This window comes from Macaca nemestrina, chromosome 9 (assembly GCF_043159975.1).
Source record: "Macaca nemestrina isolate mMacNem1 chromosome 9, mMacNem.hap1, whole genome shotgun sequence".
NCBI lineage: Eukaryota > Metazoa > Chordata > Mammalia > Primates > Cercopithecidae > Macaca > Macaca nemestrina.
The window spans coordinates 55319005-55331886 of NC_092133.1; the positions used below are offsets into that span (position 1 = coordinate 55319005).

General features: G+C 33.2%; 1 protein-coding gene across 2 annotated transcripts in view; it reads left to right on the forward strand.

Moving 5' to 3' along the window:
- Positions 1-12882, forward strand: part of LOC105466191 (phytanoyl-CoA 2-hydroxylase interacting protein like) — a 64362-nt gene that overhangs the window by 43106 nt on the left and 8374 nt on the right. For both annotated transcript variants that reach the window (XM_011715215.3, XM_011715216.3), the window contains exons 2-4: positions 7288-7484; positions 9717-9891; positions 11802-11919. In XM_011715215.3, the coding sequence (XP_011713517.1) occupies positions 7288-7484; positions 9717-9891; positions 11802-11919 (490 nt within the window). The remainder of the gene's footprint in view (positions 1-7287; positions 7485-9716; positions 9892-11801; positions 11920-12882) is intronic.

Sequence of the window (12882 nt, forward strand, 5' to 3'; positions counted from 1 at the left end):
TGACCATCTAACTCTTAATGTTATATCAGTTATCTTCAGGAGCTGGGTGGAAACAGGAAACATAGGAAGGTGATACTTAAGTATTTTGTGTATGTGTGTGTAGTTTTTTGGAACCATATTAATTGCTTTTATATTCATAATAAAGCAGATAAACTACATTACCCATGAATACCATAATCACATTGAAGGCAAAAAAATAGATTTTGCCATTATATTTTATTTTTGACTAATATTAGGAAACTTTCAAACAGAAAAGTTGAAGGAATTGTATAGTCTACACTACTTCAATTGACACTTTCTGATTTAATGTACACATACTCATCTACCCACCTAACCTATCCATTTGATCCATTTCAAAGTAGTAGACACCAAAAACTAATTCAGCATGCATATTCTTAACTAAAGTTCAATACTTTTTAGGTAAAAATTACCTTTTAGTTTTTTAGGTAAAGTTTTCAAGTAATTTTTGAAAATAGTGTTTTGTTTATAAACTCTCAGACCAAATACAAAAGGAATTGTAAGGAAATGTTGAACTGGTTAATAGGTTTTCCACAGTGGAATGAATCAGCAATGCAGAAACTGCTTCAGTGTATGCTATATTGAGCAAATAAGTAAATATAAATAATGAGAGCCAGGTTTCTCACTGTTGAAGTACCAGTTGAGTATCTCTAATTTGAAAATCTAAAACCTGAAATGCTCCAAAATCCAAAACTTTTTGAGTGGTGACATGACACTCAAAGGAAATACTCATTGGAGGCTTTCAGATTTCAGATTTCAGATTGGCATTCCTAAAAATGCAAATATTCCAAACTCGGAACAAAAATTGATATTTGTAACACTTCTGGTCCCAAGCATTTCGGATAAGGTATACTTAACCTGTGATTGTAGAGATGGTAAAGAGGAAAACTGGAATGAACCCTGTGATGTTGGATTAGAATTGGATCTATCAGTATAAACCTATGGTGTTGTTATATGTAAGTGTAGAAATATAGATATGAGTATGCACACATATGCATGTATTTCCTATCTCTTGTAGCCATTGAGAGGCCCTAGAAGCAATGACACTCTAACAGTAATGAGCAAGCCTAATACTCAGGTCTTAGTCTCAAATGCTATCCTCTACCAAAATGAGCCTTAGCTCCTCAGAGAAATGGCTGATTGCAAGGCTTGGGTTTGAAACTATAAAATAAGCCTGAAACACCTTGTTAATAGAAGAAAGTAAGAAAATACTCAAATAATGACGAGGACATGCCAAAAGGAACCAGCTTGAAGGGCTTATATTGACCAAATGTGAGTCAAGTTAAGCAACAAAATAACCTATAGTAACAGACTGTCTTAATTCATTTGTGCTGCTATAAAAATACACCTGAAGCTGGATAATATATAAATAATAGGCATTTATTTCTCACAGTTCCAAAGGTTGGGAAGTCCAGGGTCAAAATGTGAGCAGATTTTGTGTATGGGGGCTTCTGTCTGCTTCAAGATGGCACCATGCTGCTGCATCCTCCAGAGAGGGGATGAACACTCTGTCCTTACATGGCAGAAGTTGGAAGGGCAAAAGGGCTAACCTGTGTTTGAAGACTCTTTTATGAAGGCCTTAATCCCATTCACAAAGGAGGACCCCTCATGACCTAATTACTGCCTAAAGACTCCACTTCTTAATGCTATTGCATTGGGAATTAAGTTTCAACATGAATTTTGGAGGAGACACAAACATTCAAACCCACATTATAACCCACATTGAATAATAGGATACCTGAGCGTCTAGTGTTATAAACAATGGAGAAGTTCTTCCTTATAGGGGACCACAAGTAATAAATGTAGATGGTATGATAGAAAATCACCATTTGGCAAATTTTTAATTGATTCAGGGAAGAATCATCAGCAGATACTAAAATTAGTGGGGTAAAGTTTGATGTGAAACTAGACATTTACATAGTTTCAAAATATCTCCCCACAAAAATGCTGATTAATTAAAAGGGAAAAATAGAGAAACCTTGTAGACACTAACTTAACCAAGTGATGAACATTAACTTTACCAGTAATGGAACAAACCAATTATCACATATACAACATTATGTCTACAGTATTTCTGCCAAAAAAAAAGAAAAATCTCAATGATTAGGAAACATCAGACAAACTCAAATGGAGGAACATTCTACAAAATTATTTTCAAAAATGGAAGACAAACAGACTGAAGAACTATTCCAGATTAAAAGAGACATGACGGCCAAATAGCAACCTGTGACCACAAGGTTTTGGGACTTTGTTTTTGCTGCTATGCAGATTTTTTAAAAAAACAAATACTGAAATATGAGGTCTATAGGTTAGATGATAGGGCAATAGTAATTTTCTGATTTTGATCATTATACTTTGGTTGTGTAAGAGAGTATCTTTCTAATGAAATATACAATTTAGTGTTTAGGAATAAAGGGCCATCCTGTGGGCAGTTTACTCTCAAATGATTCTGAAGTAAATGTGTATGTGTATGTGTGGAGAGAAAGAGAGGTGGCAGGGGGAGAGACAGAGAAGATAATAAAGCAAATTCAGTAAAATGTTAACAAGTAGAGAATCTGGGTAAAGGGTATATGGGAGCTCTTAGTACTAGTTTTACAACTTTTTTGTAAGTCTGAAATTCTATCAAAATAAAATTTATCTAAGAAAAGGTGAATGAATTCAAAACCAGATAGTAAATAAATGAAACAAAACTGGCAAAATGTCAATGTGTTTTAAAGTTGGGCGATAGGTACATGGAGATTCATTGTATTATTTTGTCTACTTGATGTATGCTTGTAAACTTCCACAATAGACATTTAAAAGGGAATTAATCTACAGTGATCTCTTCATTGATAATGTAGATTTACTTTCTCCTTAAATGCTCTTGCTTATTTTGGGCATGTAAGAATGGATCATGTTGAATGAAACTAAAGAAGACCTAAATAAATGGTAAGACACCTCATGTTCCATAGATTGGAAGACAATATTATTAAGATGAAAATACCCCCAAATTTATATATAGATTCAACTCAAACCTTAGCAAAATCCCATCTAACTTCTTTGCAGAAACTGACAAGCTGATTCTAAAATTCATATGGAAATTCAGGGGACCCAGAATAGCCAAAAAGGTCTTGAAAAGATGAACAAAGTTGAAGGACTCACCTTTCTTGACTTCAGAATGTACTACATTGCTACAGTAATCAAGTTGGTGCAGTACTGGAGTTGGGGATCAAGATCAGTAGAATAGAATTGAGAGTGTAGAAATAAACCATATATTTATGACCAGTTGATTTTGGCAAGGGTGCCAAGGCAATTAAATAAGAAAAGAATAATCTTTTCAACAATGCTGATATAGCGACATATCCATATGAAAAAGAATGAAGTTGGACCCCTACCTCACACCATATACAAAATTACCTCAGAATGGATCAAAGACCTAAATGTAAGAATTAAAACTATAATACCCTTAGAAGAAAATAAATCTTCATGACCTTGGGTTAAGCAGTGTTTTCTTAAAATATGACCCCAAAAGCATGAGCAACAAAAGAAAAATAGATAAATTGGACTTGGTCAAAATTATTTTTTGTGCTTTAAAAAGGAAAAGAGACAAACCACAGAATGAGAGAACATTTTTGCAAATCATATATCTGATAATAGACTTGTATCTAGATGATAAAGGACCATTACAACTCAGTAATAAAAAAAGACAACTCAATTTTTAAAAAGGGGCAATGGATCTGAATAAACTTTTCTCCAAAGAAGATATACAAATAGCCAATAAACACGTGAAAAGATTTCCAACACCATTAGCTATCAGGGAAATGCAAATTACAACCACAGTGAGATACCACTACACAACCGCTATGATACCTTTTTTCAATTAAAAAAAAAAAGATAGATAATATTAAATGTTAAATGTTGGTGAGGATGTGAAGAAAGTGGAACCTTCATACACTGCTAATGGGAATGTGAAATGTACAACTAATTTGGAAAAGTCTGGCAGTTCCTAAGTAAGTTAAACATATAAATTATTATATGACACAGCAATTCCACTCTTAGGTATACACCTAAGAGAAATGGAAATACATGTTAGCACAAAAATTGGTTCACAAATGTTCATGGAGGAATTATTTATAATAGCCCCAAAGTGGAAACAACCCAATGTCTATCAGCTGATGAATGGTGTATGCATACAGTGGAATATTGTGCTGCAATAAAAAGAAGTGAAGTACTGGTACAACGTGGATGAAGCTTGAAAACCTTTTGCTATGTGAAGAAGTCAGTCACGAAAGACCACATATTGTATGATACCATTTAATATGAATGTACAAAATAGGCAGATCTATGGAGACAGAAAATAGATTTGTGATTGTCTAGGGCTGAAGGGAGGTGTCAAGTGTGTATGTGTGGTCAGAGTGGGAGGGATGATGGCTTAGGTGGGGTTTTATTTTGGGGTAAAGACAGTGTTCTTAATTGCTTGTACGGGTGGATGCGCAAGTTTGAATCTACCAAAAACCATTGAATTGTATACTTTTAATGAATGAATTATATGGTATATGAATTATATCTCAATAAAGCTGTTTTTTAACAAAAATCTGATCATTCTTTTATAAGATAACAAGCTCAATGAGAAAAGAGCTGTATATAGAAAGTATTATTAGTGTAATTTGGAGTGTTTTCAGCTTGCATTTCAATAGTTGCTGTCATTAGAAACTGCTTTTGAAATGTTTGTTCTCAAAAGCAACTTTCATGTTGTGGATAAACAAAAGTACATGAAACAAAAGTACATTCATTCTGCATTCAGTTGTACCAATCCACAGTGTAGCCATAGATGTTAGAACCATTTAGCATGTAAAGTAGAGATATGTAGCTAGAATTGTCTGTAAGATGAAGTCTTACTAAGGAAAGGAAGCTACTTTGGGAAGTATGATTGATTGACAGAACTGAGATAGTACTGACTGGTAACTGATTATTATTAGTGTCATGTGGATAACTGTTTTTTCATCAGTTTTTAGAGACAGAATTATTGTCTTCTGTCACTTATCTCAAAATCTCAGTTAAAAATTGATTCACAGAGAGTGAGGAAGAAGAAAGTTACATGTAAACTTGTAAGATTTATTTACATTAAATTTTTTACTTGGCCTACCCAAGTAAGAAAGTTGCATAAAAGTTAATCTAGTGGTTTTGTTAAGAACTAGTTAATGTAGTGGTTTTGTGATGAGTAGCTTGAAAATGAAGATTTTTAATATAACAAATTATTTCTAGGCTTGAGCTTTATATTGTTCCCAATGGGAAAAATATAATTTGAGCAAAGGTTTTCACTTATAATAAAAGTAACATTTTTTTCCTCTTGAATTTTAACAATCAGAAGGAAAAATCCAAAAAACAAAGTATTATGTTCTGTAAAATAATCATTTGTGACTTTAAGGTTGAAGAAGATAACAATAGTGGAAGTTTAAATGCAAACACTATTAATGGTATCTTAGATAGTGTTACTGTATTGAAGTTATGTTTCCGTTAAATTGAATCAAATGCAAAATAGCTTTATTTTTATCTACATGATCCTAAATAACAATTGTATTTTTTTCACTCAGTTGTGAAATTATATGGACATAGTTATAATGCAGATGAGTTCTACAAAAATTTCTACTATTAGAGTTCAGAAAGTTTTTCATTACTATTACTGATGTTTAAAGACAAGTAGGACAGACTAATGGGTTGAAATGTGAGCTTTTCAAAATAGTATAAAATTACTAATTGCTGTGGTTTTGAGTGTTTTTTGCCTTTCCCTTTCCCAAGGCCATTATAAGGACTTCACTTGATTTCTTCCCTGCTCTTAACTTTTGAAAAGCTTTAAGCTAGAAGTAATTTGGGGATTCTATGCAACCTGATGGGGAGGAAACTAAAGGTGAAGTAGTTTTTTCGGGAGTTTTGTGGAGAGGGAATGTGGAGAAACGGGACTGAAGAAAGTACATAGGAGAAGAAAGAAGGATTTTTAAAAGTATTGTTCAAGAAATAAAATTAAATAACTTATTTTGAAATTAATTTTTGATTGCCTTTGAGTTCCTCTGGCTACAGTGCAGGTTGAGATGAGACAACATGGGTCAAAGATTTAATGAAGTTGGGAATTGTCAAAAGGTTTGTATCAATGACTGTTATGGAAATGTGGGGGAGGAGAGAACAATCTAATCTGGAAATGGAAAGTATTGCCACAAGGTGACATTCACTGTTGTTTTTTTGTTGAACATTTTATTATGTTAGGGAACAAGTTAAGTAGTTGATTTATGGCCTAACATTTTTTCTTATTTGAATAACAATTTTTTTCTCCTTTGAGGCATTGAACATTATGTTGGCCTGGGGAAAGGGAATGTAGAAAAAAATGGAGTAAAATTTGATTCTAGTATGTCTTTCCTATATATAAAACAAACTTGGCATGTCTGTATTTTCTTTTTGTCCTATGATCCGTCAAATCCTGCTCTATACTGTCAGCGAAATTGTTAGCATTTTCTCTAAGTGGAAGTGTAGAGATAATCTTTAAAGTAACTAGGTGTCATATAAATTCTTCAGGATTTTAATATCAATCACTATGGCAATCATCTTTTTTCTTTTAGCCTTATTTGTTGTTTCAGCTCTCAAAATTAAATTCAAGATTCCACAGATAAAAGATTTTTAGAGTTATCCTTGAGATAGCAACTTGTAAGTGAATGGTCTTCAGTATTATTTGTATATGTAGTAAAACCATTACATGCTGTTTCTCTATATAATGCTTCCAAAATGAAAGAGGAGGGGGAATTTTTATAGACTGTTACTGCTAGGCCATGGACTTTTAAAGAAATATTTCCTTCATTTGGATGGACCCTTTCATTATCAACATTTCTATGAAATTATCTGGCTTAAAACATCTGATATTACTTTAGAGCAAAATTGATTGGTCATGTAGAAAAATAGGCTCTTGAGGCTTTTTAGAGGGATCCTAACTGTATAAAACTAACATGTCATAGATTAGAAAACTAGAGTGTCAGTGTTTTTGTGTTCACTCTGTGAAAACAAATTGGAAAAGTAAATGGAAAATGTAAAGATGATAAGGACTAAGTCATCTCTACTTTTTATTGGTAATATGACCTTATAAACGTTCTTTACTACCATTAAAACTCAAATTACTTCATGAACAAAATGAAATCTCAGATTCACTAATGAAGTGATTTCAGAAATATGTACATAGCTAAAGACCTTGCAAACTGGAAAATCCATTAATTGGAAATTAACTTCCTGTGCATTGTTTTCTTGCAGGGAACAAATCACAAGACAGTGGCATAGCAGAGATGGAAGAACTTCCTGTACCACATAACATCAAAATAAGCAATATAACGTGTGACTCATTCAAGATTTCATGGGAAATGGATTCAAAATCAAAGGATCGCATTACACACTATTTTATTGACCTCAACAAGAAAGAGAACAAGAACTCCAATAAATTTAAACACAAGGTAAAGTCTAACAAATACTCATGCTCATTTGCATCTTAAAACTTTCTAAGTATGAGGACATTTTAAAAGAACGAGTAATATTCTATTAATGGCTTATGTGATGTATTTGACTTGGGAAAAAATAAAAATTATATGTAACTTTAAAACCCTATCATTCTAATAAGTTTTGTAAGAAAATGAAATGCCATGCTTATTGTTAGAAGATAATTTTCAAAAAAAGGTAAAATCATGACTATCATCTAGATGTAAAAATTAATTTACATTAAAGATTTTATTTAACTCATTAATGAGGAAACCGATGAGGTGTTATAACCAGTTCAAAGGGTAATCCAAAGAAAAGACTCATTTGTAGATCCAGGTATAAACTGGTATGGAAGTTCTGATAGGAGGGGTGAAGAGGAGGGTTGTCCTCCACTGAACATAATTTATTTGTATGTATTTAGACAAGAAAAACTGAATTGTTATTAGTTTCTACAAATTACAGAATTGTAAAATGGCTTCCATAACAGAGACTGATAGCCAGAAGAGGGTGCTATAGGCAACGCATAGTTTTCCCCTGAAGCACACATTTTTTCCTTTAACTGCCAAACAAGGAATCTGATGCAATTTATAAACTTCAAGGTATTTTAAAAACATTTTAGGGCTAAAAATTACTTTAGATAGTCTGCTGTCTTTTGCTTTTTGTTTTTTGTTTTGATAATGAAAATTTTTGTCTTTTGCTTTTTAGTTTTGAGAATGAAAATTATTAACTTTTAAATGTTTTTAGACATATAACACTTCTCTGATATTTATTCACATATCATATATCTTTTCTGATATAGCTCTCTCTCCAGAAGTATCTATAGAGAAAATAACAGTTATCTGCTTTAAGCATTCTTTCTTATGTTGCAGTGTTTTCACCAATGATGAAAATCAGTATCAATACCTTAATATTGATATCAAGTTTTAACTTGGTAGATACTTTGGAACTTTCTTATCTTACCTAGAAATATTGCTTTTATTAGATGTGCAATTATATATACTAAAGATAAGTGAGGATCATACATACTACAGATAAGTGTGAAAGAGGGAGCAAGATTGAGCAGTCATTATTTTTTCTGAGTTCCAATTCTGATTATGCTTTCTAGTGATGGATATTCTCTTTGTTGACATTTGCCTTGTTTATATGGCTTTGAAATCTTAAATTTCAAATATTAAATGATGAATTGTTCAAGATTTGACCCTTTTTCTTCACTCTCCACTTGGAATACCATATCCTTGGAAAGACACATAGAGTCTATACTTGAATGAAAGTGAAGGCCGGGCGCGGTGGCTCAAGTCTGTAATCCCAGCACTTTGGGAGGCCGAGACGGGCGGATCACGAGGTCAGGAGATCGAGACCATCCTGGCTAACACAGTGAAACCCCGTCTCTACTAAAAAATACAAAAAAACTAGCTGGGCGAGGTGACGGGCACCTGTAGTCCCAGCTACTCCGGAGGCTGAGGCAGGAGAATGGCGTGAACCCGGGAGGCGGAGCTTGCAGTGAGCTGAGATCCGGCCACTGCACTCCAGCCTGGGCGACAGATCAAGACTCTGTCTCAAAAAAAGAAAAAAAAAAAAAAAAAAAAAAAAAGAAAGTGAAGTAAAAATTCGTATTTTTAGTGTTTTCTCCTTTAACATGTAAAATATCAAGTAATGGGCAGCTTTAGTAAAATTATTGGATAGTATAAGTTAACCAAATATAATATTTTAATACTATTGAACTTTATCTTTTATGCCTCTGTTTTTTAAAGTTTTGTCATTTAGTATGAGAATGCTGCATTTTGAGGAGCATATAGTGTACAGAAAGAAATACCATATTAGAAATCAAGAAAACTGGAATCCAAGTACATTTATGTTATTAACAAGCTGTATGACCTCAAGCTTGTCTCTTGATAAAGTTAGTTCTTAGTTTTTTGCATATGGCAAATAAGAGATTTAAATATAATAATTGTTAAGTATCTTTAAGCAGAAAATTCTATTGTCAGTCAGGAATTTAATAAATTCTTCTCCATTGTTTACAGTTGATTAAAGTTATACTACTAAATTAACTTCCTCCTTTCCCCTCCTTCCTTCCCTCCCTCTTTCCCTTGTGCCTTCCCTCCTTCTCTCTTCCCTCCTTCCTCTCTTCTCCCTTTTCTTCCTTCTTCACTTCCTTCCTCCCTCTCTGTCTCCTCTCATTTTTCTCTCTCTCTTCCTTCTTTCATTCCTAGGATGTTCCCACAAAATTGGTGGCAAAAGCTGTTCCCTTGCCTATGACTGTCCGTGGACACTGGTTTTTAAGTCCAAGAACTGAATATACGGTAGCAGTGCAGACTGCCTCAAAACAAGTTGATGGTGATTATGTTGTGTCTGAATGGAGTGAAATTATAGAATTCTGCACTGCAGGTAAGAGAACTAGGTACAAATACAGAAAAAAAGTTAATTTTTGATCTGGGAAAGCTAATTATAGAAAAATATTTCTTTTTTGTAATTGCAAGGTGTTATATATGACATTGGTCATTTTTTGCACTGTCAGTAGCATTGTATAACAGAATAAACAATGTTGTATTGATTGGAGGAAGCTGAAGTTCTCAGAAAAATCTGAGTAATGGCTTCAAATCACTTTTTTTCTATATCCATAGTTTGATTTTTTCAAGATGAAAACTGTGCAAATAAAAAGGTATGCAGTTTGAAAATATACTCAGCATATTTTTTAGCTTCATTTTGAGAGAGGACAGAGCTTTCTTCTTCTTCTTTTTTTTTTTTTTTTTCCTTTTTCATTTTCACCAATACTGAAAGGCAGAAACTACAAAAATCCTTTTCTAATTCAGGTGAATGGAGGCAGATCTCAGTGACTGTCCCTAGCAGAAATGTTACTAGATTTTTCACTGGAGTACTAAAAGACCTTAAGAAAATCTGCATCTAAACTAGTGTCCTGTATACATATGTGTGTCTTTCCTTCACTAGAAAGTACCTCAAAGCCATTGTTTTGGGAGGTTTGATGTGGAACTGAACCTTAATATTCCATTAGATTGGAAACTTATCATTCATCTCAGTCATGTATCTATTGTTTACTCATTCATTCAAGAAACAGTCATTTATTGAGCACTTCAGTGTTAATGGGATACAAAGATATCTCTGCCTGAGTACTCCTGTCATCCTTTCCTTTTGTCTTTTAGAAAGAAACTTTGTTTCCTCCTGTTCATCAAGATGACCGTTTCCTATAAAAAATTATAGAGAGAGGCTGAATCTACAAGGAGCTTAACCTGTTCAAAGCTCTTGTTTATCAGAGTAATTTACAGACTTTTCACATAAGCTTTATCAATAACCTTGACTCTAAGTTTTGATAAAGCTATTTTGTATAAGTTGACTTTTAATCTGAACATTGAATTCATTCAACATTAATTAAGCCCATACTGTGAGCTAGGCACTGTACAATGTATTGGTAATAAAATAAAATAGAATGCTACAGGCTAAGCTACTTCTTTTCTAGTCTATGACAGCGTTTAAAACCTTGTGCTTATCCCAATCTCAAAATGCTAATACTTACCATAATAAATCATTATTGTACATATATTTATCTCTTCTCTTAGATTATCCGTTCTTTGCAAGGAATAGTAATATCTTTTTTTATCTTTTAACTTGATCATCTAATTTTGCATAGTACCTTTTACATCGTATATTCTAATCTCAGTAACTGTTTATTGAGCCAATGAAGCAATTTAACTAGGTTGCTTCTGTTTGGAAATTGTTACTAATCTTTACAGGCCAAAATATTTCCCTAGTTTCTGGTATAGGAGTTAGACAGCAATTCTCAAACAACTTTCAAAACAAAAAGTGGGTTAAAAAAAATCAGATTACTTTGACAGATGCTTTAGAGTTTCAAGCATGTTGTGTACCCAAGTCTTATGTACTTATTACTATTTTTGCTGTCCAACTTTTCTATTGGTTGCGGATTATAAGCTTCTTTTATTCAGTTTATCAACTGGTTGAAGAAAAGCTAGTATGGTGCTAATGGATATTACTTGGATTATGAAAAGTTATTTAACTTAATTGTTTCAGTATCTCTAATTTCAAAAAATGGAAAAATGCAGGCAAAGGTATTCTAAGAAACAACCATAAACCATAACAAAAATGTTTTGTAGAAAGAAAAATGTGCCACACAGACAATGAATATTTTCTTTTTTAAATGGAATTTCCTATTTATTAAGTTGAATTCGTATAGATGAATTTTAATAATCTTCAATTTATTAAGTATATAGTTGGTACTTTTGGTGCAAAATTTTTAATAACAAACTTTTTTGGTTTTTTTCCAGACTATTCAAAAGTTCATCTAACACAATTGTTGGAGAAGGCTGAAGTGATTGCAGGACGCATGCTTAAGTTTTCTGTTTTTTATCGTAATCAGCACAAAGAATATTTTGACTATGTTCGGTAAGATTCAAAATATATAGTGATTTGTTTTACTAAATATAGTTTCAAATTTTAGGCTCAGGTTTCCCTTGATTCTAGTTCTGTCAAATAGCAGTGCTAGATTTCTTTTCAAAATAACTATACGGAATTTTATTTTCCAGAAAAATTAAGTAGAAAAGATCATGAGAGTTTTTTCTATTTCACTTAGATTCCTTTCCATAATCATTTGTGATACCAGTTCCTGCCCATTTGACTAGAGGATCTTAAACCTGTGGTATTTAGATTGATGAGCATTTCATGTACACACTCGTCCTGCTGTCTACTTCATACTGACTACTAATTTTTTCCTCTTTTTGTGGGTCTTTTTAAGACATTGAAAACGAGAGGATAAAAGAGTGACTGTTTCATGAAATATTATGGTGAATCAGGTGGGATTCGCAGACTTCTACCTAAGTAGATGTCTTTTAGCTGTTGTATTTTTTCAGGCTGCTGATAAAATACACCCAAGATTGGGTAATTTACAAAAGAAAGAAGTTTATTGGACTTACAGTTCCACATGGCTGGAGAGGCCTCACAATCATGGTGGAAGGCAAGGAGAAGCAAGTCACACCTTACATGGATAGCAGCAGGCAAAAAGAGAGCTTGTGCAGGGAAACTCCTCCCCTTTTTAAAACCATCAGATCTCATGAGACTCATTCACTATCATGAGAACAGCACAGGAAAGATCCCCCCTCCCCATAATTCAATCAACTCCCACCGGGTTCTTCCCATGACATGTGGGAATTGTGGGAGTTACAAGTCAAGATGAGATTTAGGTGGGGACACAGCCAAAACATACCAGCTGTTATCTTGAATTAGTTATCATGAGGATAATCTCCTTTGTTTACTTTTAAATTCTAGTGATTTTACTAAAATTTCTAAGATAGCCTACGTTTATCCCTGGAAACAGTTCCTGAGAAGTTAAAAGAACTCTATCCTGCAGGT